Source organism: Neoarius graeffei, chromosome 25 (assembly GCF_027579695.1).
Source record: "Neoarius graeffei isolate fNeoGra1 chromosome 25, fNeoGra1.pri, whole genome shotgun sequence".
Taxonomy (NCBI): Eukaryota; Metazoa; Chordata; class Actinopteri; order Siluriformes; family Ariidae; genus Neoarius; species Neoarius graeffei.
The window spans coordinates 5,118,531-5,144,393 of NC_083593.1; the positions used below are offsets into that span (position 1 = coordinate 5,118,531).

Below are 25,863 nucleotides of genomic sequence, written 5' to 3' on the forward strand. Positions count from 1 at the left end.
TGTCAGCCCTGTGATGACCTGGCGACTTGTCCAGGGTGTACCCCGCCTTTCGCCCGTAGTCAGCTGGGATAGGATCCAGCTTGCCTGCGACCCTGTAGAACAGGATAAAGCGGCTAGAGATAATGAGATGAGATATTGGCTGGGGCGGCGCAGTGGTGTAGTGGTTAGCACTGTCGCCTCACAGCAAGAAGGTTCTGCATTTGAGCCCAGTGGCTGATGGGGCCTTTCTGTATGGAGTTTGCATGCTCTCCCCGTGTCTGCGTGGGTTTCCCCTACAGTCCAAAGACATGCAGGTTAGGCTAATTGGTGGCTCTAAATTGACCGTAGGTGTGAATGTGAGTGTGTGTGAATGGTTGTTTGTCTCTATGTGTCAGCCCTGTGATGATCTGACGACTTGTCCAAGGTGTACCCCACCTCAGGCTCCAGCTTGCCTGCGACCCTGTAGAACAGGATAAGCGGCTACAGATGATGGATGGATGTTGGCTGGTCTATCAGATATATTCCATTCAGCTACTCATCTTCGACTCGTTCAATCTCATGCTAGCTGAACGGAATATATCTGATATACCACTCAACACCAGCTAATATTATTTAATGATATTATATCACCATACAATCATGTCAAGTCAATTTGGTCAGGGATGAAGAGACGTCACTGAGCGTTCGAATCATTGCGAGTCGATTAAAAAAAGAGTCGATTCGTTAGTGAATCACTCATCACTAGAGGGCACATTGCGGAGTCGAACACACGCACCGCCAGGCGCAGGCGGGGATTCCGAGCACTTCAGCGCACACTTAAACAGAGTGAGGAGTGCTCTCTGGACTCTGCTCTCTCACACACACACCGCTGGAGCACACGACGACTTCTTACGGACACGGTACCAGAACCCTTGGTGTCAGAAGACGAAGCGCGGTTTTTCCACACGCAGGTAATAAACCGAACCGAGCAGAGCAGCTGTTGTGAGAGACGATGCCAGGTGTTGTTGTTGTTATGCCAAGTAAATTTGGGCGTTTTTTCCCCCTGAACCACTGCGGAAAACGATCCAGAAGCGCCATTGCTGCTTGATTTAGGCGACGTTCAGAAACCGCACTAATGCTCCAGATCCTGCGCGCATTAAGACGCACTGCTGAGTCGAGTCGTCTGCGGATTGGGACGAAGCCACAGGCAGGGGCCGATTGTCATGGTAACCGAGAAAGCGTCATTCGGGGCTGTTTAGCCAGCGAGCTAACCCTTCAACCTCTACTGTACTGACCTCAGGTCTCAGGTGGAGGAGATACAGGTTCTTTAAACTATCCAGGACGACGGTGTTTGTTTGTTTGTTTTTTGCATGGTGCCCATCTCGAGTTTGCCTTCTTTTAACGTCCACGTCTCACAGTTATTTCTTAAAGGTGCAATAGTCGATTTATTTCACTCCTCGGTTGGAAAAAAATAATCTGGAAGATGTGTAGGACGTGATTTAAAAAAAAAAACCCACCGTAGCTGTAGGAAAAGCTCAAGTTGCTGAGGAAAGCTGTTTGGAAATCTGTCTTCCGGTCCGGAATGCTAGTTTGTCTTCAGTCCTTTTACACCCAACCAAATACGACTTAGGGGCGGAGCTTCGTGTCTGTCAAATTTCCATTCTTGGTTAATACACATTTATAGACAGTTTTTAGAAGAATGTTGCTGATGTAACCGGCTTTAGTGCATGCTAGCTTTCTTTCAGCCCTCTAAACATGTCTGGGTGGTTTTTGTTTTTTTAACCTGTAGTTCTACACCTGAAGCAGAACATGTCAGATGTTCAGAGAACTTTTGGTCGTTCTGAGCTATCTCGTGATGTGTAGTGATGTTTGTTTGCATCTCGGAAATGAAATCAGCACCCTGAGCAATCGACATGACCATGTCAAGAACGTTATTCTGTAAAATGAAACCACACACTGATGAAAGTATTTCTGCAAAGTGGTACAAAATAACAGTTCAGTTTCGCAAAACTCTTTTTCAGAGGAAATTAGTTGACCGAGTTAACGAAACTCATCACGTGAAGAAGTCAGTTTTTCGGAAGAGTTTGGCGTTAAGTAAAGGAAGTCTGTGGTCATGAGACGGCAATTTGTGCATTTACTAAATGTTAAAATTTCATTCAGCGCAGACAGAATGAAGCAGAATTGATAAGGGGAGTTTAAAAAGTATTAGCAAAATTGGAGGTAAATTGCTCACTGATTTGGATGCATTTAAAATGCAAACATACCACAGAACATTTTTAAACCGCTAATGAAGCCTCAAATCTACTCTTCCTTATAGTTGACATGAGTCAATTTCTTTGCTCGATTATGGAAAAAATGAATAGATTATCGTTAATCTAGTAAATCAGCACCTCGTAGACATGCGCTTGCTTATTAATGGGGATTGAGCAGAAAACAAGCAAGAGTCAAGCACAAGTGCTGTTGTGTTTCCTTTATTCCATTGTCCTGTCTGGCGATGGTGAATATCACCTATGAATTTTTGACTGTGTTTATTGTTGTCATGAGGTTTCCTGTGGAGTCTGTCAATAAGAAGAGGCTCGAAAGGTCAGAGTCAAAAGGTTACCAGGAGGTGCTGGGCGTTAGTGCTGCTGCTGTTAGTTCAGGTGAAGGAGAGGGGCGGGGAAAAAAAACAAGATTGAGCAAGAGGATTTGTCCTAAAATGGAATTCGGTTTTGATAGATGTTTATCTCAGGCATGGGATTAAGTTAGTGGCTTATTTACTGGAGTTTAAATCAGGAGTTATATTGAGCTTCAGATCCCGTAAATCACGTTGATCCAATGGATTTAGCTTCACCGACATTCCAGAAACTAGGGGTTGTGACCTCATTCTGGTTTCTGCATTTCAAAATACCATGTTTAATATGTGACTATCTCTCCTGAAAAGCTGGCAAACCGCTAACGGAGAGGCAGTTCGGGGAGTAAAAGTGTTTTTGTTTTGACCTTTCAGGGATGAGTCAGAGCCCGAGTCAGAGCTGGATGTGTGTTCTGCTATTAATCACCCCACTCTTAGACCGTGAGAAAGAAACGAGGGTGTAGGACTTCTCTTTTCCTTTCTGAAGTCGATGTGTATTTGTGTCGCGTCACGTCACCCCCATCGAAAGTCTTGTCCATTGTGTTGACTACAAAACAATGCAAAACAACATGTATGCTAATTTTGAGTAATTGTTTTTAAAGTGAACACACGACTTTCAGCGCGAGCTCCAGGTGTCTTTCGTTGTACAGAAACGTAGCACTTAATGGGTTTTAATGGTGTGCTACCCAAAGGCTGTGGTCTCAGACTGATTGCATGAAGTGTGAGCATCGCTATTGGGTTTGTCCAAGTGTGACAATGACTCACTTGTGGTGTTGATGGTCGCTTGGAAAATGTAAATGACCCCATCATGTCTTGTTTTATGCTTGGGAATAGTGCCATAGAGAGATGAAAGAGGAAAACAATGCCTGCCAATTCTCACCTCAAAATCATGCCAATGGAACCTCCTTTACACACAGGAAGACAAATCATGAGCAAATACCAGCTGATGTAGTTTGTGTTTGTACAGTGTTAAAAACTGGTTGTCATATAACGGGTAATGAGTACGAATAACTCGGGGGGACAACAAGAAAATCTTGCTGAACAAAGGAAATATATCAACATTAAACCTGAATATACAGCAGCTGATGGATCTGTGTGTGGGTTTGTTTTTTTTTTCTTTTCTTTTTTTTTTTTTTTTTACAATTAACAATTTATAGCTTGCTGAATTTGTGATCGAGGCCCAGGCAAAGATGCAGGTCAGATAAATTAAGCACGCCGCCCTTACCGTCATCACCCACTTAAAAATGGCAGCTGTGAAATATCTGTGCCAGGAAGTGGCATCCACCAAGCGTTCCCCGCAAGCAGCTCAGCCTTCAAACGTTTTATTTAAATGTTTTGAAACGGAACCCATGCAGTTCGCTGCTCACCTTTGTTTTGCATTAGAAATCTAAACATGGTTCCCACCTATACTGAACAGCACACGTCTTTTTTTTTTTTTTATAAAGTACTGTCCTTGATGTGTCAGAGTGAAGAACAAAAAGTGCTCACTGAGTTTGATTAAAACACCAAGTCTGTTTCAGGAGAGCCATGCACAGCGGGTTTTATTTATTTATTTATTTATTTATTTATTTATTTTTTTAAAACAAGACATCAAGTAAGAGAGAGAGGGGGAGAACGAGAGGTCCAAGTAAGTGAAATGCCATTCATCCCTGTTGAGTCGAGTCACGAAGGTGAGTGCCTTGTCTGTGTAAAGCTGAAGGATTGATGCATGAACCTGTCTGTCGGAGAATTCAAAGTCCAAGGCCGTTGCAGAGCCAGCCTATTACCAGCACTGTCCTTCATAACTTCTTAGCACGGCCGTCCTTTTGGAAACCTTCAAAGCCGAGGCAAGGACACAGCGTCTGGTGCAGTAAGCTGTGGCGGGAAGAGATTTACGTAATGACCCAACTTATATGGAGGGGTGTGTGTGTGTGACTGCACACACGTACGACCCAGGCCTTCTGGGACATGAAGAAAGATCTGTTCTTTAAAAGCTTTCCTTTCAAATTGCAATTAAATAAAGGAGGATTTATGAGTTGAGGAAAAAAAATGGCCATAATACAGGATGAAGGCACCATGTGCCACTGGTGAGGTGGAATTTTTGTTGGAGAATGAAGACTGTATTTGGATCATGAAGAGGCGACTTTCTTACGGTGCTTATTTACTGTTATCCATGTCGTTCAGGATTTACAATCAGTCCACTTGGAGAACAGTAGAATTATTAGAAGTGACCTCGGTAAGAGGAACATGTGTTAAATATTCCTGTATAACTGATTATCAGTCATTGTTTGCTCTCCAGATGGATGGATGGATGGATGAATATCAGCTGTTTACAGACTCTCCACTTTCACACAGCAATTAAATGCAAATTTCAATTTGAATATAAAAGCCCCAAAGTTTAGATTAGCAAAAGTGAGTTCTCTCGTCCTCATCGTCTCATATTGGCACTTAACGGACAGTCGGGTTTCTGCTTTTGTCACTGTCCCAGTTAACTTGCAAGTCTTGTCACATTCGCCGTTTTCTGCGGAGCTCAGAAACTTGACATTCTTGAAAATGCAGTCTCCATAAGCCTTTCTGGGCACATGAAAAAGCGGCGAGAGATGAAGTTGTCTCACTTCCTAAAGCTGACTGACACCAAGCTCCTGCTGTCGGAGCACAAAAGCCTCCGCTCAGGGGTTAAAGTGAATCGCGCTGTTGCCGGGCAACAAGGGACACCTCTCCAGTACCGATAGATGGCGGAGAGTGGATATCTTTCCCTGGGTCGCAGTCAGTGGTGCTGCGTTGATGAAGTCTCACCACATAGTCCTTCTTTGTGCATGCTGAAGAGGAATTTACTCACACTGGGACATGTGGCGTGTTCACTGCTGCCGGTTATGAACGAGCAAGCGCAGCGCAGTACGGCATGCTACTTATTTTGGCTTCGCTTTTCTCCCAAGCTGTTTCAGCCAGCCATGATTTTTGGCTCACAAGTCCACACGGCGTAGCACTCATCCTTGCCCCGTCACTACTTTCCTTGCATCCCAATTAGTGGAGCGAGTGGAATGAGTTAGAGCTCCTACAGAGGGTCGGGAGACGTCCTTGGGCGCCGTGGGAAGATAAATGCGCCCTTCTCATCCTCGCAAGCCACTTCATGCTTCTCAAGGCTAAGCCATGGGTAGAGAGTAGGCGTTAAGACTAACCTGACCTTGACCAAAGAGGCTTTTAAATAACAATCTGAAACAAGGTTCAATCATGTGACCTTCCTCCTCACAGAGAGGCTGTGCTGGACTTTGTGAAATATACTTGTTGGAAGATTTGTTGTTTAGTGATAAGGAACTCTTGTTATCAGCCTGGTCATAAGATTATGAGCACTGTAACCTGAAGTTAAGACATTGGATCTTTTTATGATGTTGTTATTATCGGGAGCATTGTGATTGTGAGACCTGCCTTGTTTGACTCTACTCCAGTGTCAAATACGCAGTGAAAATTTCTCTCTTGGATTCTTTCCAGATATTTTTCCCCTTTTCTTTCATAAGCATAAATGGAATCAATTAATTAATCTTGGCGGATGTAACTAGACTAGCCGTACAGTTTGCAATTCCACTTCCTCATTAACAGGCGCTTGTTTCCTGTTGCAACCATAACAAAAGCATTTTGGAGGTACTGATAACCAACTGAGGTAATTTCCTGCCACTTAAGGAACGTTTTCATTGAGTTAAGATTCAGTTTGGTTGAAATATTGGGCATGTTCAGTAGAATAAAATGCCTGAGTTGGTTAATTATTCTGGAGGAGCTGATGGGGAGACGAAAGTATGTGCTTCAACGTGCTAACACTCTGCTTGTGTAACTGTGTTTACATGGCTGAGTCATCAAGGCCAGACGACTCCGATTTAGCCGAGCCTCCCTTTAAGCCACCTGCCCTTCCATTCAGGGCTGACCTTCATGCTGGCAGCGAGGCAGGGCCTGACCTAAATACATTTAAATGGGTTTAATAAGGTCAATGAGCAATGATTCAAACAGCATATGAGTGCCTTTCAGAGGAGTGATGGCTGTTGTAGAGGTGAACATGGAGTTTGATACCAGAGCAGCAGGGATGTTGGTTACGAGTCTGCAGTTTACCCGAGTAAATTTGATTCATTTTTTTGTTATCCAGATGCACTCTATGGTCGAAAGTCTGTGGACACTTGACCATCACACCCATATGCGGGTCTTCCAAAACTTTTACCACAAAGTTGGAAGGACACGATTGTCTCGAATGTCTGTGTGCTGTAGCATTACAATTTCCTTTCCACCTCATGTCTCCTCACCTGACATCAGTGCCTGACCTCACTCATACTCTTGGAGCGTAATGGACAAAGCTCTGATGGACATAGCCATGCGCTAAAATTTAGTGGAAAGCTTTCCCAGAAGAGCGGAGGTTATTATAAGGAAAAGGAGGAGGGGGGAAACAAATCTAGAATGGGACGTTCAACAAACACAAACAGGTGTGATGGTCAGGTGTCCACAAACTTTTGGCCATACAGTGTATTTCTCCTCAATGCTTTTACAAAACCTAGGATAGAAAGTCAGATAAAGGTTTAAAGCCCTTTCTTTCTCTTCTACACCTCTCGGTCTGTTTCACACATTCGCACGTTAACAGTGAAACATTTATGCCGAGGCATGTCTGCCATTACACATTGTTTCATAGATACATCATGCATTATGCACGTTGGAGGAAGAAACATTAGTTGTTGTGCCGATGCTGCGACGAGGATCAATATCTGACCATTTGTCAGTTTGTGTTGCCTGGAAACATGGTCTCACATTACAAGGATCACACAGAGGATCGTCGCAGGGGGCGAGAGAGCTCGCGCCAGTATTATCAGCAAACATCTCTCCCTCCCCACGAAAGCAACATGCACAGATTGAGAGGTAGCCGCCGATCCTTCGTCAGGCTCTGGGGATTTGGAAAGCAGTGTCTGCGTACACCAGAAGTTAATGAGTAAACCTGTCTGTCTGTTAAGATGGGCATTTCTACACCCAAGATCCAGCGCTGATGCATTCCTCACTTGGCGGCTGGAGCTATTCCCAAGCTGGAAGAATGAGGGAGGATCTGGAGAAAGGGATGAAGTGATTGGGCTGCCGGAGTTGAGCTGTGAATCCTGTTTAATTAATTAGGAAGCCTGATAAGAGCTTCATATTTCTGCGAGCTTGTTCTTAGTGCACTGGGGTTAATGAAGGTAGTCTTTTCAGTCTTGCTGTCTCTCCAATTTTTCATGTCTATCTATCCCCTCTCTGCTTTGCTCGCTCTGATTCTACCCACTCTCTCCTCTTTTTTTTTCCTTCCCCCTCTCTTCCACTCTCCTCGAGGTGCCTGATCAAGACTCTGCGGCACTCTTCACATGCTGTCATAGAAAAAAAAAAAAACACACACACGGAGGGAAAAGTGGGTCATGGCGACCTATTTTTCTTACAGTTCACGGAGGCAGAGGGTGGCAGAGCTGTCGTCAGTCAGATGGGGAGCAGGGCCTCGTCTCCAGACGCAGCTACATGGAAGTGGGTCAGAGGCAAAGGCTACATCTTGTAAACGACTTGTCGTATTGTGCAGGAAGCTGCAAATGAACCGAAGATTATATGCCCAGAGTCGTGCATGGAGGTCTTCGCTCCCCCCCCCCCCCCCCCCCAGTCCATTATATGCGAGCACACTAAAGCCCTGCAGAAATACTCGTTGATAAAAGATATAATGCTTCTCTTCGCTTACTTTTTTTCATTCAACTCCTCTAGTGGAAATTCACCCGAACCAAAAATAACCTCGTAAAGTTTGCACTCGATCATGATGTGTACTACTGTGCTGATCCCAACGTTGGATGGTTTCCCAGTTCAAGTCCAAGTTGTTTTAAATTGTTTTACGGAATACATCATTGCCTGTGTATAAGGTAAGCAAAATCGAGAGTGAGTTGTTTTAGGAATAGCCTATTAACACTTAAGCCTATTAACACGCCATGACAAAGACCAAGGACTGGACTTTGGAATTTTCAGAGCCTTATCCGTGGCACTGAGTCTCTTTACGACGCTGTGCACTATTTGATGAGTGAAAATCCTGCTCATTCTTATTTCGCCATGTTGACCAAGCAGGATAGCATAAGTAAAGGGACTTTGACCTGGTGTGTGTGTGTGTTTTAGTGCTTGAATTATACAGAAGTGTGACTTGCAGGTCATAGTGCAGAAGCGCCCACAAGCACTCCGGCTAATGGAATCCAACTCTGCTTGTGTTGAAAGCATGCTATATTTACACAGGTGTGTAAGGCCCTCGAATGAAATGACCCATAACACACATCAGGCTGGAGTGGGGTTATATGCTGAGGATTAGCATCTTGTTTGCTTCCATCGAAAAAAAAAGAAGAGATCTGCTGTTACATGCTGTAAAAGAACCAGAGGTCTGACTCATTTCAGAACAAAGATCATCTCCTCCATTAACTCAGGCTCTGCGTCGTTCAGAAATGCGATCAAGCCTGGCCTCTCCAAAACCATCATCGGAAGAACGGAGCAGATGGTTTCCAGCAGGACCGCAGAACCCAGGCGACAGCATTACAGTCAGGAAAGGTCACTTGACATAGCCGGCAGAATGGACTCCGACCCTGCGAGATCTCCCACAAAGATCGAGCATCCTGTCCACGCTTATGATAAAATGCCTCATCTCTCCTTTCATGCTTCAGCAGCGAAGACATGGAGGATGATCCAAATATTTGTTTAATACTCTGAACCTTGGCTTGACTTGGCATGATGGTGCTTCCAAGGGCACCGCATTTGCATAGTGATAACATTTCTCATCTCTCTTCTGCAGAATCCACTTACAGGAGAGGTGGGGTTTTTTTTTCCTGGCGAATTATCAGCTCCTTAGAAACGTGAGGCATCCCAGCAGATCGCCAAACCACTGATCTGAGGCTTAGTTCATGAAATACTTTTATCGTTCCTCTCCTCCTTGTTCCAGGCTTGCTCATTCTCAGCAGTAGTTTGTTCAGCAAATCGTGTTAAAGCTTATTTCCAGGCCTACCATATTCCAAGGTAGCGTTGCGGCTACAGCAGTACGCTCATTATTATTCTCAGATAAGGCAAGCGCTTCCATGCTGCACGAGAGCTTTCTTCATGGCCCTTGCGTTCTTCCTGTTAAGGGTGTGTGTGTGTGTGTGTGTGTGTGTGTGTGTGTGTGTGTGTGTGTGTGTGATTTTCATTCTGTAAGGAATTGTGCAATGGAGTATAATTGTTGAATTAGTTTCGCTGGCATCTTGAGACAAATCTGAATCCACACCCACAGTGGCACTGGCGCCATCCGGAATCACGCTGTTTAAACACTGCCCCCCACCCCACTCCTCTTCCCACCCTCCCACACTGAATTAGTGGGAATTTGTGTTGGAAGTTAAAAATAAACCAGTCAGACCTTTTGAAATTCTGCCGGTATCTCGGAGTTCACTCATAAGGTTAGAGATCCAGTGTTCTGATAATGCTTTTCCCACTGGGTGGGGTGGGGGTTGAGAGCAGCCGTGCGGATTGGAAGACTCTGAAAGAGATTTGAGATGTCTATCAGAGGGCGTGAAAGGTTTTTGTCTTGCAGATCCAGTTCAAGGACGCCTGCAGGCAAGGCAGCTCATGTCGTGCCAGCGATGACGCTCAAGGTCACACATACGTAAACAAAAACACACACACACACACACACACATACACACACAGTTGCCCGTGACATTCAGGAACAACAGGAAATGGGGGGGAGGGGAGGAGAAGAGGGGCACTGTAAAATCCATCATTCCCCCCTTTCCCCCCTGTGCAGACGGGAAAAGGAGATTTAACCCCCCTCAGTGGCACAGGACTCCAGGTCCAGATCTGTTGTTTTATGCAGCACAGTAACCTTTGTTTCTGTGATAAAAGACTGCCTCCCACTCTGTCTGGCAAATCTGAAAGGATTCCAAGGCGACTTTGTCATGCCAGAGTGTGGGTGGGTGGGTGTTAACCTGGAAGAAGTAGACAAGAGCTCAAGGAGAGGTCTTAAAGTTATTTAAGGAGACAACCACGGAGATTTGCTCGCCGCGGTGGCCCCCTTGCTAGCTCAACTTCACGACTGTCTAAACAGTCCCCCATTGTTTCTTCTTAACTCCTACTTGCGTTTATCCTTTGCACAGCTTCTCAGAACTTGGCACAGCTTTTCACCAAGGTCATTGTCAGCACCTACAGTGACAGCATAGTGCTGCTGAACTTTTTTAGACACTGGTCTGATTATGACAGAAGTTTGCAGACGAAAGCCTAAATCAGCCTGTCAGGAAAGCAGCAATAACACTCTAGGCAGGCTGTCACCCATGAAGACGTGTATGAGCCAACTGGGAATAAAACGATTTAAATTGAGCTGTTTGGAAGAACACACATCTTCGACAAGGCGCACTGTCCTTAAGCAGTTGATGAGGAACAGAACGTTCTGTAATCTAACAAAGTATCCATTTCAAGAGAAACTAAATGTTCTACCAATTTGTTTATAATTGTTTTTACAGCGTTTTATAATCCCTTCAGGCTGGATTTCAAGGGCTGGAACCTCAGTATTAGACCTTTTTTTGATGCACTGGGCTTGAAACTACTTTATCAGCCCATCAGCAGTGCTGTGGATCATTTCGGTGTTTAAATCTCTGCTGTTTTGCTTCTTTTTCACCAGCCACTTGATTAAACGGAGACGTGGATGCTTAAAGATCGATAAATGCCGCAGCGAGTCCCGATTCGCCCGACCGTAAATCTTCCGCAGGCTGCCCTCCAACTCGTTTCCGTTCATTTTTGTAGATTAGCATTCCCATTACTCAAAACAGATGTGTTTGGAGATGATGGATTGTTTGGTTACAACATATTTGTCAGCAACTGAGATATGCTGCATCCTTGGATACACTGGCAAGGGAGTGTTTCTTCTTAACGTTTCCCTAGGACGCACCGTCTCAACCAACTTTACAAACAAGGGCTAGTTTTCGGATTGAGCTTGTGTAACTGCCTGCTCTTGATGGGCTTCATGTAGGACTTGGATGGTTTTTCCGGATGGTTTTTGAAGACCAGTATGTAAGAACAAACCCATGAACTGTAAACCGCTAACCCTCCCTCTCTTCCCCCCCCCCCCTCCCCCCATAAGCACCAAACTTGAAGTGCTCTGAAGTTACTGGGATAAGCTCCGGATCCACTGCAACTCTTAACTGGTTATATAATCAGTTATAAAAGTGAGCGAGGAGAAGACTTGTAGCCTGCAAAGATCGGGCTTGTTTGGTTAGGCACCAAGTCTTCTTCCTTTAATGTTTCAGAACAGCAGTGTGTTCTGACTTTTACCTAAATTATTCATCACAGGAAAGAGAACGAGAGGTAGATATACTGTGCAGCATAAATACCCCCCCCAGGAGGAAACCTTCCATATTAGCCTTGTGCCAAAGCAGATCGTGTGTTTTATTCTTCTTACTTTTTGCCTGGTGGTAAGACGAAAAGAAGCAGGCAGGATTCGGGGTAGTAGAGGCAAAGCCCTGGCCGTAATTGGCACCCGCAGCTGCGCAGGCGCCTGACAGAGGGACTGTTTTGTGCAGCCTCCGGTTTGTGTGACAGCTGCCTAATTGGGCATTCTCCCCTCGCAGCACGGCCACTGACGAATAGCGGAGGATTACAGATGAGGGCACAGAGACCTGCACGACCTTCACCGCCAGCTCAGAGGGGGGAGGGGGGGCCTCCAGGGTGGGGTGGGAGGGAGTCACCAGAGGATGAGGTCGTGAGAAGGTGGAGGTTCTTGCCAGGTGGCAGATGACAGTGTCACATGACAACGGGCTGATGTCAGTGTGTCAAGGGCGCTGCTGTCATTGCAGTGTCTCTCTTTCTCACTCTCTCTCTCTCACTCTCTCTCTCACACACACACACACACACACACACACACACACACAGTCCTGTAGTCTTTCATTTGTTCTGGGTGTTTATTCTGCCTTCACAGCCGCTGGCTGTCTTCACACATCAGCATGAAGAGGGAGAGCAGAAGATGGCCGTTTCCTGAGTGTGGTGATGTTGAGTTCCTGCCTCTCTCTTTTCTCTGCCTCTCTCCTTCTGTCTCTTTCTGTCTGGAAGTCCCTCCTTTTCCCTTTGCTAACTCCTCCCCTCAGCTGCATGCGAGACTGCCAAGGTGAGGTTGTGTCCTCTTGTTAGGCACGATTAATGGCACTCGTTATGTACATAATGAAATATTCCTGCTGATGCAGAAGGTGCTGTTGATTCTCGCTCATCTCCACCTCCTGTATTGCTGAGCGAGGAAGATGCAGCTGCTAATACATGAGCTTTCTCAGCGTTATCGATACACGCCACTAACCAGGGTTACCGCGTTGTGACTTGTATCGATAATGCGGCTGACTTTTATTATTTTTATTTATTTTTTTAAACTTGTCGCTATGTAAATGTTTACACAGCAAGCAGCACTTTTGAATTCTTGAATCTGATTGGTCAGAAGGTGTTGAGCATCTCGTTGGCCAGTTGTGTTTATTTTATACTAAATTTTAAAAACGTGCTGTTACTTTATGGAAGAAAAATGCACGTTTTGCGTTTTTGGAAGGAGTCTGCAGTGTCGGAGGTAAAGCTGTAAGTGTTTGGTGCTTGGTACTCTCTAAGATGACGAGCTGCAATTTTTGTCTTAAAAAGTGGAAAAACAAGAGGCTGGTGAAGGTATGGAAGCTGTGAGGTTTTGGGGTTTATGCAGCTGCTATGAACATAAATGACAATTTGTTCTGCAACGTTAAATGGATAAAAGAACACCACATTGTACTTTTTAAGTAATAAAAATGTAGGCTGATCAGCAGCAAACTGTGGTGGTGCTGTAAAAGGAATTAAAACTATTCAGGAAACTCCATAGCTCTTTCACACCACACCGTTCTTGATTATTTTTCAAAAACAGCATATCCCCAAGTGTATTGCTCCTTAGATAATATGAAGCAAAGGTACATCTCTTAGAAAACTTGGAATTTGTTGATGGAAGATATGAGGTAGGCCTTGGTTTGTAGTAACCAAATTGCCTTCTACTCATTTGTATTCCATACATAATTTTTCACAGGTGGTGTAGCAATCGTAAACGTTTGGCTTGTCATTGAGTCAGACCTCACAAGTTTAACGTTTCATACTAAGGAGGAGGAGGCACGTTTTGGTGCTCCTCAGAACATTTTGGTGTCTCGTAGGACGATGGAGCAGAACTAGCCAGTGGGTGGGAAGAAGAAAAAGAAGACGACGACGAAGTAAGAATCACAGATGTTCAGTAGTACTGTGTGTGACAGACGTTAGTCAGGCTCCAGTTTCTCGCCCGAGGTGTGTGTGCTGCATACCTAATGAACGTCATTTTAATGTCTCACAGCAGTGAAGACAGCTCCATGCAGCTGCGAGACACTCAGAGAGTCAAAGTTTGTCCAATAATATCTATCACATCAAACACTGAGTGCTGTTTGCCGAGAGGGACTGAGAACACGAGCGTGGACGTGGAGTGTTTACTGGAAGAGAAGCGAGGCTGTGTGCGAGGTTACCACAGATTAAACTGTAACCTTGTGGTATAACTGGTGTAGCTTTGTGCTGTCTGAGACCTCTAATCCTGTGCCCTGGTACACGTGGCCTTGATTAGTAGCAGCACAAAACAACATGTCCTCCTTTACCATTGGCACCGGGCAAAGTGTATAAATGCGTCGTGGGAGAGGCAAGGGGGAGGATAAACGGAGATATGAGAACGGCAAGAGTGGGAAATCATTAGCATTCAGCCAAAGCATCCTTGTCAGGAGGGAAAATTGATCAGCACACTTTACCTGTATCTGCATTCACAGCTCGGGGAAAAGGTAGTGCTACGACTTCTTGTTCAATTAGATCACAAGATATGAGCACTGTCAGAGTGAATTTCATTGTTGGACCGATGGCCATTTTTTAATAATATGGCTATATTCACAAAGACAAAAAACAGATCCAAGATAGGATGTCCTGCGTTTAGTCATCTAATGCAAGTCTAGCAAAATGTTGGTGGAGGAAAAGTGGTATAAATATACATATATTTTAAATTTCACACATTTTTAAAAAATTAGATTTCAGTTTTTGAATTGAGTATAAACCATTAGTCAGTATTGTGAATGTGGTGCACTATGTAGGTTCTATAGCACTGGTATAACCTGTGTAGTGAGCATGCGTAATAACTTGCTGTTTTGGGATTTCCATCCATCCGTCTTGATATCCGTAACCGCTTATCCTGTGTAGGGTTGCAGACAAACTGGAGCCTATCCCGGCTGACTATGGGCGAAAGGCAGGGTACACCCTGGACAAGTCGCCAGATCATCGTAGCCATTTTAGATTTGTCCTAAACATTTTCCGGGGGGGTCTTTCTTTCTTTCTTGAACTTGTTACTCTGTCTGTGGAGGTTTCCTCCAGGTTCTTTGGTTTCTTCCCATCTCTCAAAACACACCAATAGGTGGATTGGCAGACTAAATTACTCCTATTTGTGTGTAGTGCCCTGAGATGGACTAGTGTCCCCTTCCTGGGATGATCTCATCTCCAGATCCATGATCCTGACCAGGATAAAGCGCTGACTGAAGACGAAAGATGCAGTTTTCAGAGGAATTCTCCAGCACTACAGGGTTCACTGTACATGCACACTGGTGATGTGGTCTGTGATGCATCTCTGGGTCAGGTGGTACAGAAAGTAGCACAGCATGCCATGTTGGTGAGTTTAGCCGTTGGTTTTTGGGCCTGAGCCCAGTTTCAGGATCAGTTTGGATAACTGAGGTGTTCTTGGGACAGAGGTGATGGATGGACCTGGACTTGGCAGAATGAATTTCGGCAGAATGAATTTCAGCAGAATGGAGGTGTGTGTGTGTGTGTGTGAGAGAGAGAGAGATTGCTCAGTCTCAGATGAAGTAATGGAGTCTGGAGGAGTTAGAGCTTCAGTGATTGGATGAGGTGTGTGTGTGTGTGAGAGGGAGAGAGAGAAATGTGGAGGAGTCTAAACTCTAGCGATTAGAACAGAGGAGGCGTATGGGAGGAACGGCTAATCACATTTTGGTGGTCTGGCATTTCATTGGCTGCTGCCCAATGCCACGCTTGCCAGCTGGCTCGACGCTACCTGAAGCTGGCTCGAGGGGGTTACACACAATCGTTTTGCTTTTTAATAGGTTAAGTGCACTTAACTGATTAGAGACATCACTTGTGCTCATCTATATAGCGCTGTATCCATGTCAGGAACTGATGCCTGCTGTTCTCTCTCTCTCTCTGCTCCTAATGGATGCTCGTTCTGTCATTCAAACTGCGACTCAACCTCCCCGTATTCCAGAAACGTTCTCCAATCGTCCACAACACATCCATTATACTATAAATCAAACATCAAGTCATATCAGGAACATTCATTTTATGTCATAGAGTAGTGCAGACAGGCGTACACAGCTCCAGCGATCAGCCTTGACTTTTCTCAGTCTTTCTGGATAAAACTGTAGGCGATTCATCATCTTGTACATATCTGTCCCTTAAGAACACCTTGTGAAATGAATATTTAATCGAGACAGACGTGGATTTATTGCATTGCTACAATGGCCTTTTTGGACAGAATTCACCTTTTAATCACCCAGTTCGGACACCACCGAATATCTTGAGTGAAGCTTTAATCCGCCTAATTGAAGCATGTTTTTAACGAATAGGCAATTTCTGAAATTCAAAGAGAACCCACACACACACACACACCACCCCATTTTAAATATTCTTGGCTGAAGTAGAAAAGTTGGCACAACTTGAAAAAAGTTGATGTGAGAAGCAGTGTCCAGTGTCTTTTTGTATTTGGTTAGCTGTGGGGTTTGTATTTTAAATTAATTTATTTTTTAATTCCATCATTTTGTTACAGCTCATGAAAACACATTGGGGTTCACATTTGCTGACTTTTTTTTTTTTTGCTGATCTTTTTACATTATGTTTTATGAGGAGAATCGGGAAGACAGCAGGTCTGAGTAAAGTTATGTAGGTCAGGGATGGAGTTCAGAGCCACAGTATAACGTGGGTTAGTAATGAACAGTGTTGCAAAGGGGTGAGGTAACAGCAGCGTGTATGTTTGTGTGCTTGTATGGCAAGTTAGAAGAACATTTGTCTTTGAAAATGGGTCATCTCGGTCTAGATTTGTAACCATTACAAGTTCCTGTGTGCACGAATCATGCATGGATTGTGGTAATCAAATTAACGTTCCTTCCCAATTCATCTGATTTTTATTCTCAAGTGGCTACGCTTTTTAATCCCCCCACACACACGAATTACAAGTGGAGTAGTAAACTTGTCACGGAGTGATTGCGATTTGATTTTCAGTGATGATTTTGCCGTGTGTGATATAACTGACTCTGTGAGAGTGTTCTGGCTGTTGAAAGAAAAAAACCTAACCCACGTAACACTGCAAAACGAAACAACACCTTGAACACAGCCCGAAATACCCAAGACTTTTGCTGCAGCTCCGCCCAGGTAGAAGGATCTGGAACAAACTCCACCCCATGGACGTTTTGTTCTGCAGCAATGGGTGCTTGCGCTGTGTCAGGTGCGTCTTTCTCTGTGCTTGGTTAATCAGAGAAACCCAACCGCAAGCAGGAAGCAGAGTCCTCACCCTCCCATATGGGTATATTTTCGATTTGGTACTTTTTTTTTAAAGATTGTCTCAAATTTTTCCGTCATTGGGATTTAATACAAAGCCTGATAAAATGTGTTTAGTAACAGGCTTCCCAAGGCGATATTGTGTCTCATATTAAACTTCTTTTTCTCAAATTTCTACAATTGTGTTTGGTCAGCTCGCAAGCCTGTTGTTTTTATTTAATCTCCCTGAGCTTTATTAAATTTACAAATGCCTAAGCGAAGGAGCCCTATAGAGTAGCTGGCGCCACCCCAACCTCAGATAACATCATCGAAAAGTGTTTAGCCTTGGGTGCCTCCTTTAGATTCCTTTAACCTTGACTTACCATTTAATGCGGCACACTCCTGTGCCAGCCCCCTGTCCGATATTAGTGATATACACAGCCAGGGCCTCGTTGTCACTTTTTATTAACACTGAGTGCTTTGCATGGGCACCAGCTGTTGCATCAACGTGAAAGTCTCGAAATGACCTTGACTTCCACCACGAATCGTGTGGCTTTTTTTTTTTTCTCTTCCCTCTCTCCTCTTTTTCTATTAAGGATACATTTTAAATAGCATAAATAGACAAGTTTCTGACAACGGAAGTAATTTATTATCCCTTTTTGGGGAGAAGAGAGAATATTGCAATTAATCTTGTACCCCGCATGTTGAACGATGAGGATTGGCTTTTAGATATCCAACCCCTGACATTTGCATCAGGTCCAGCCTTGGCAGCACAGACTATTTTCTCCCCAACTCGGGGCTGAAAATTGCCTCCCCGCCACTGATAATGTTGTGACCTTCCTGTTCTTGGTGTCTCGGAAAGTGAGGAAAGGCACCCCACGATGATAAAGCATTCGTGGCTGCCGCTGCTTTTCTCTTGCCACTGGCGAGTTGAAATCACTTAAAATGCTGTTGGGTGTTATTGGTTGACATTGTCAGAGATAAAGGATAATTACTTGGAGGTTGGTAAGGAGACAAAGACAGACACGGTGAGATGGGGAAAGAGAGAGACACTGTTGCCCTTTATGTCCAGCATGGTGGAGCAAGGAAAGCCATGGTCCGGTGTGAGAGGTCAGTTTTAGGATGTATTTCACCCATGAGCCACACACCAGATCCTACTGAGTTTCAGACTGCTATAATAGGGCTTGTCCTGAATATCCATACACTGGCATATATGGCATAAATTTAGTCTTCACATAGCCCTTTCTAAAGCCCCCCCCCCTGCGAAAACATATGTTGGTTGTGATTTTAATCTGGTTTTAATCCTGCTCTGAAAAGGGCTTAGCTTCATTTATTTTCTTTCTTTAATCTATTTTGCTTCTGTTTTGCTCCACTTGGTTAAAGTCCAATTTTCTTTCTTTCCTTTAATATAAATACCCCGCTAACCTGAATACAAAAATAAACCAAGCATGTTTATTGTCTTTTAACATTACAGTGGGGTTTTTTTTCTTCTTTACAACAGATAAGCCAGTGGCAAGGAAATGGTCTTAATCCTGCCTATTAAGATTAGTCAGAGATGTCAGATGGCCCGGTGTCTTTTGTTGCTGTCAAATTTGGGTCAGTGGCTTAGGATAGCACCGTAACTGAGACCGACAGCCTTGTCTGAAATAATTCATTAACCAGGTTTCCTCTCTGCTCTGCTTGTTGTTTTTCAGCCTTGAACTTGTTGACTAACCTTTCAAATCCAATGTAATTTGCATGAGATTTAAATGTGTGGTCCTATAACGAGAGTCAGCCAAGGTTAGCCGTGACTGACCAGGCTAAACCAAGTTTTGCAAAAAAAGGGAAACGAGCCTTGCGTTTTCTTTCTTTTCAGCTCAATTTCTTTCCACTAAAAAAAGCTGCCACGGGTCATAATCGGGAGTCTTGTGAGAAACATTACGCCGATGCCAGAGGCAGGAAGATTTGAAGGATAAGACAAGTGAATTGTTCACAGGGAAAGCTGGAGTGTTCTGTATTAATTAACCTTTGTGGCTGTGGCTCTGACAGTAGGGAAGTGAGGGCTGTTTGTGGAGCCGGAGCTGACAGGGTTCACATCCAGGGTCTCTGAGCACAAGGCACACCAGCAGTGTCATGCTATTTGACAGAGCGTGAGGTCTGATGCTGTAGCTACGTGGAGCCACATCCTGACAGGTGCACCAGGTCTCTCTGTATCTCCTCCCACTCCTGCTCTTTTACACCTGCCAGCTTTCGCCAAGTGATCGAGACTGATGACAAGCAGCTTCAATCTGAACGAGCTTTCACACCTACACACTCTGGTAATGCCAGACTGAACGCATTAGCACTAAACACGCACTCTGTATGTGTCAAAGAAGATGCACTTTGTGTTTTAATCTCGCATGTTCTTGTTTTAACACTTATCCTATCATCGTGAGACACTTCTTCGCCTGAATGTCAAGTCTCTTTTAGGTAGAGCCATCCAACTGAGTTGACAAAGTGTGGGTGGGGGGGAAGGGAGGTAGTATTACCTCATGGCATTTACGAGCTTGTGTATGCGCTGTGCACACCAATTTGGTGTGACACGGGCTTTAGAGGGAAGTGACTGCTAAGCGGGAAGTGAGGCAGAGAGGACTGACCTCTGTGAATCTGCTGGACACTCAGCCACAGTGTGAGATAGGAAGATGGTTTCAGGTGAGATCACACGGCATGCTCCTGGGATTCGTATCTTTCCGCTGCTGCATGTACTTCCAAAGGCCATAGAGTTGCCTTATTCAGAGAGCCCTTTTTCTAGTTTTCCACACAGCATGTTTAGTGACCATCATGATCCCGGTGAGTTTTAGATCATTCCCAGGAAAGCCTGTCAGTATTTAAATAGTTGCAGGTCAAAGTGACCCTTTTTGCACTGGTCCAGATCCACTCCCGTCGTTCAGATCCTGTGGTAAGGTCAGCTCTTTGCGTATCGCCTGCCTCCATTACCATGCAGGAGAGAATCATGTGAGCCGTGCCTTGAGTGTGTGTGTGGGGATAAGCCGCAGAAATTCTCCGACTGATGAGCAGCGCGGCGCTCAAAAGCCCTTCACGCATGAGAGCAAGCAGAGACACATTTCTCGAGAGGTTTGCTGGAAGTGTCATAGCAGGACGTGACAACGCATAGAGTGGGCTTTGCTTGGTGTTACAGACATAATTCATATAATCTACAGCACCCTGCTGTTTTTCTGGAGTTGATCCTCTGCATCCTGCCGATGGGAAATACTATTTTTATTTATTTATTTTTAAACAAATTGCTACAGTAAGCGTATTTTGACTAATAAATGTGTACTTTTTTTTTTTTATCAAGCATGCATATATGAAATCGAATGTATTAAAGAGTGATCCTGGGAGAGCTTTTTTCAATTCCAGAAGTAAACTGAAGAACTCGTTAGGACGCTGTATGAGCTTGGCCTGAATATGTAAGAGGCTCTGAGTCGTGTGCTGTCATGTAGAACTTCCCCTCATACACTCCTCTGTTTGCTCCCTCTGCTGCAGGTTCTTGTGGGGCCCGGTGTGAGAGCACAAGAGCAGAACGACAACACGCAGCCTCTGGGACCTCGTGACAGACATTCAAAGTATTCAGCGGCATGGAACGCTTCACCAGGGGAGTGAAGAGGGTTTGCTGACTCCTCCCCGGCTGTGAGTTTACACTCAAAAACTTGGCTTGTCACAGGAACACAGAAAGGAATTCCGTCCAGATCCCTGTGTGATGGAATTTGTACCTTCAGTTTGTAAAACTTAAAAAGGAGGAAGTATCAGGTACCTCTTTAGGAATTAGGGCTATCTATGGCACAACGATCAAGAAGACATTTTCAGTAGTTGTCAACAACCACACAAGGGGTGCCTACTATTGAACATGACTCATGGGGAGGAACCTGGCCCTGAGACACACCAGGATTCTGCTGTTTTAACGTATCTGGAAGGTTTACTAATGCATCCGGTTGCATCTGGGCCTGGTGCCACGGCAACAAGGAGACTGGAGGCTGGCAGCAACAATGGCGAGGCAGGAAACCAAGAGACCAGAGGCATTCAGCTACCGAATCACGGCTCTAGCCCACCAGAAAAAGGAAGCCCTCCAGGAGCGTCCTCCCAGCACCTTAAAAAGGCCAGACTGTTGCGTTCAGGAACCTGGAGTGAGCGAGACAACCAGAAAAAAGACCCTGTTGCAGTGCAGGTAAATGGACAGGACAAAGGGCACCATAAAATAAGTCTGGATAATTCGGCACAGGGAGAGAGCACACTGCTGGCCTCTCTGCTCCAGTCCTTCAGCTCACGACTGCAGACAGTAGCCATGTCACAGAGCCACAAGCAGCTAGATGGAGAGAGCAGCGACAGATCCCCTACTGATAAGGACACTTTGCAGGGGTACTGTACAGCCTCTAGCCGCCTCAAAGGCCTGATGAGGAAAAACAAGCAACAGAGCCACAACATTGTGCCTTACAGTCGGCGCAACAGCCAAGACCGACGTTCAGAGTCTCCTCGTTCGTCACAGAGCTCGGTGCCTGATGGAGTATCCTGTGCGGAGAGGTTAAAGGCTGTGGCCAGTCTAGTAAAGAGCAGGTCCAGTCCTGCTCCTTCTCCTAAACCCAGTGTGGCCTGCAGTCAGTTAGCATTGCTGCTCTCGAGTGAAGCCCATCTGCAGCAATATTCCCAAGAACAGGCCTTAAAAGCACAATTATGTGGCCGATCAGCCAGTGAGAGACTGGCAGCCATGGCTACACAGCAAACGATAGACAATAGACCACCCAGCATGGGAGAGTCTGTATTTGCTGCAGACATGTTAAGCCCTTTTAATACCCTAAACGGAACACTCCCCTCACCGACATTAAATTCCAGCCAGAGAAGCCCTTCCTTGAGCCTTGGCCAAAATGCACCCACCAGTTCCCCTCGTCCCTCCTCTCACACCCCTAAAGAAAAGCGTCCGTTTGACAGGCACAGCAGCCGGCCCCCGCAGAACTGCAGCAGCTTGCTTCTGCTCCTCCTCAACAACCACAACTCTCAAAAGCATCTTACTAAGAACGGCCACCTGGAAGATGACTTCACCGCTCCTCTTAGCCAAGCCTCCTCTCATCAGTCTGACAGCGAGTACTCCAACCCAGAAAACAGCTTGACCAAAGACAGTAGTGACGCAGAGAGCTGCTACTCCAGCTGCTCCCCTATTGACCTCTCTATGAGGAGCAGAGTTTCCAGCCAAAAGTCAGAGCCCCCCTCCTCGGCGGCGTCTTTAGACAAGCTCACAGAGACGCTTCTAAGCAAATGGAAGTCAGAGACTCCTGGAGCAAAGGTCCCTGAAGCTGGGGAGTTGGAAATGAGCCCAGACATGACATCTCATCATAAGGTTACTCTCATGCAGTTGCTGTTGGATCGCAGAAATAATGAGATGGTAAACAAAATTGCACCTCATTCTGATTTGCAGGACGATGCCACACTTCGAAACATGACTGGAAGCCCACTTAAACGGCTTGGAACACTGGAGGAGAGCAGAACACAGATCCCTTTTGACCAGCTGATGGGAGGATGTGGGCAGACCTCTGCCCTCAGCGGAGATACGAGCAAGACTCCTTCTCCTTACTCTTATTCTTCACCCCTTGTTCAGTCCAGTCCTCTGGACTTGTGCAAATCTAAGCAGCACACCAGTGAAAAGGTGGTGGAACCTGCTTTCACGGCCAGTAAGCTATTACAAAATCTGGCTCAGTGTGGTTTGCAGAATGTGTCCCCCTCACCCCCTCTGCAAGCCTGTAGGCCACCAAGCAAAAGGCAAAGCCCGGAGCCTGAGCTAGACAGATCTCCGACTATTCTGGACAGGGTTACTGCTCCAATAAAAAGGACCCAAACCCCTTTATTTGAACCACCCCTGGCCACTTTCTCACCCTTTTCCGGACAAGAGCGCTCACCTCCGGCATCGACACAAATTGAAAACCTCTTGGAGAGACGGACTGTACTGCAGCTGTTGCTTGGCACTGCTTCCCACAAGGAGAAATCCACTGGGAAGAGAAATGCAGAGGTGGCTATGGGAGTCCACGAAAAGCCTCCAGGGGCTTCTTTTCAATGTGACAGCTCAAACGGACCTTCATTTAACGTCATTGTCAAAACAGAGCCAAAAGACGAGAGTCTTCTTTCAGACAGCTCTGACGATGCCGGACGTCATTGGAAATTGGGGCGTGAAAGTCACAGCCCTGTCGTCGAAGCACAGAGCAATGTTAAAGAGGAAGCTAAATATGGACTTCTCAGTCAGCTCTTGAAACAGAAAACAACTACCTATCATTCAAGTCCACGCACAGAGCAGATTGTGAGCACATTGAAAGAGGAGCAACAGGATTATCAGGTGCCTCTTCCTAAAAAGAGGAAACTTTGCTTGGAGTTGGCTGAACACCTCAGTAAAGAACTTTGCCAGAGACCATTGGATACTGTGAGTGAGCGTCTGGTGTCTGGAACACCTGAGGCCCACAATAGCAGAAGGCTGCCAAGCCCGAAAGAAGAGGACTTGTTTGTCAAGAGTCCTGTGAGTAAAGCTCCCATGAGAGACAGCCAAAGCTTCAACGTTTTGAAGCAGCTCCTTTTGTCAGACAACTGTCTGAAGGAGATGTCTCAGCCCCAGGGGATCCCTAGTCCTTTTCTCCCTCAGGCAAACTGCAAAGCCAACGGGAACTTCACTCAATCCAGTTACAATCATGAACTTGTGAACTTTCCATGGTTTCCCCAGACTCTTAACTCAGGGCCTGGCCATTTTAACCCACTTTTCTCCTCACCAAGAAACAGCATCCAGGGATCCTCTTGGGATAAGGGCTGCTCCTCCCCCAGACCTAGTCCCAAGTCTGTGAAGAAAGAAACTGAAAGCTCACCAAGGTGGACACTTGCTGCTGGGGAGGATAAATGTGAATCCAGCCCTGATTCTCCACCTCTAATGAAGTCTAATCCAATACTGTACTATATGCTCCAGAGGAGGAACAGCCAGCTCAGAAAAGAGGTGGAAGATCACGCGCAGAGGACGCACTGTGGGGTTACAGTCAAAGTAGAGCCATGTGCTGATGATCGGTACTACGACACCAGACTAAGAACGATTTCTCCAGTTCAGATACAGCGACAAGGCAACGGAGGTGAACACCTGAGCGGGCTGTTAGAAAAACCGTAGATCCGAACTGCCAAAGAATGAGAGTGACTGACTCGTTTCGAGAAATGAGTGAGAGGGTTTTTTTTCTTTGTGTTTTGTAACAAAGAGCAAACTATGTATCGCTGACCACTTTTTGTTTCACTTTGCCATAATAACGGCGATATTACACATTACAGACCGAGTGTGTTACGTTTACGCAATTTGACGTATCTCATTTCTTTTCAATGCATACGTCATTTTTCAGAAGTTTGTACAGGTCCGATTCCAGTCTGATTATCATTTTTTCCTTTTTACATTTATTAAAAAAGAACATCCTAGTTCAAAATACACACACAATATTTGATGACTCCAAAAATGTTACTGCTACATAAGATTTTATATTTATTTCCGCAGATGTTCCTATTTTCTGAAGCACAATGTTATATTAGAGGCATGTGTGCCATCCGAGCATCAGGTCTTAAACAATAAAGGATAAACAACAAAAACAAATTGAACTTTATGAACGATCAGGTACATCTCTTGTTGTTCTACCTGAATGATTGATTTGTGCCATGAACTCTATCGCAGTAGGAATGACGGTGACACTCTCTCACAAACGCTCGTTGAATTGATTTACAATGCTTTAATTTTTACATGAGGAATGAATCTATAGCTGTTCTTGGGTGTTTAGCATGAATAAAGAAAACTTGTATTTTTTATCTGTCAAAATATCTTTTTACGGTTTTGTATCGTTCATTATTTTGTACTTTATATACACGTATATATGTAGCAGTTCATAGACTTGCAGTGTCAAACATGAAATTTTCCCCTCCCCCAAAGATGACTATGAACTGAGAGATTTCTGTTTCACATTTTATATATGTATATGAAAACGTAAATAAATCATAGAAGGATAGCATGTGAAGCTGAGAGTCTACTGTGAAAAAAAAAAAAGTTTGATCCATCCCATCGTCCAGTTAAATATGAACTAAAAAAATATCGTCATACAACCTATTTTATTCCTTCCTTTGTATGTAGATGCATTTGGATTTGATAAATTTGTGTAAATACTGCTTTCATGATGAAATATTACTATTTTGTATTGTTGGAAAAAAGCCCTAGTTTTTAATCGTCTTGGATTGTAAATATAATATCTGTCTAATAATGTACATACGATTACAGAAAATGAGTTTTGTTGTTTTTTTTTTCTTTTTTTGCATGTCTCTATGTTGTGAGCTAACGATAATCTTTCGATCTTTGTTCTGCAAGCCGTCGTGTTCTGTCTGATCTCTACACCGCTGCCTGTTGCATGCACATGCATGGGAAGCACCTGCGTATCAGTACCTAGAATGGGAAATGTCAAGTCTTAAATAATTTTTTTTTTTTTTAAATCACAAATAGATGGTTATTTAAAGCATCGAATTTGACGAGACAAGCATCCAGTGGTTTGTATTTTTTTCCCCCCTTCGTGTGAATTCCTGTTCTGTTACTCTTTAAAACATTTCTCTAAGTTGGATTGATGACGTCATGCCGTGCATTCATGAAATGCATCTGTAGCAAAAAAAAAATCCGTTTCGTTTATGATACTCTTGTGACAACCATGATGTTTTACTTTTTTTTTTTTTTTTTATTTCTGGTGTTTATTTGCACTGATCTA

The 25,863-nt window shown here is 44.7% G+C and overlaps 1 protein-coding gene across 1 annotated transcript; it reads left to right on the forward strand.

Annotated features, from left to right (window-relative positions):
• The first annotated feature begins 735 nt into the window (after nucleotides 1-735).
• nrip1b (nuclear receptor interacting protein 1b) lies at nucleotides 736-25,863 on the forward strand. Its single transcript, XM_060908271.1, has 2 exons — nucleotides 736-929; nucleotides 20,612-25,863. The coding sequence occupies exon 2, from the start codon at nucleotides 20,973-20,975 to the stop codon at nucleotides 24,246-24,248; it is 3,276 nt and encodes a 1,091-aa protein (XP_060764254.1). The 5' UTR covers nucleotides 736-929; nucleotides 20,612-20,972; the 3' UTR covers nucleotides 24,249-25,863.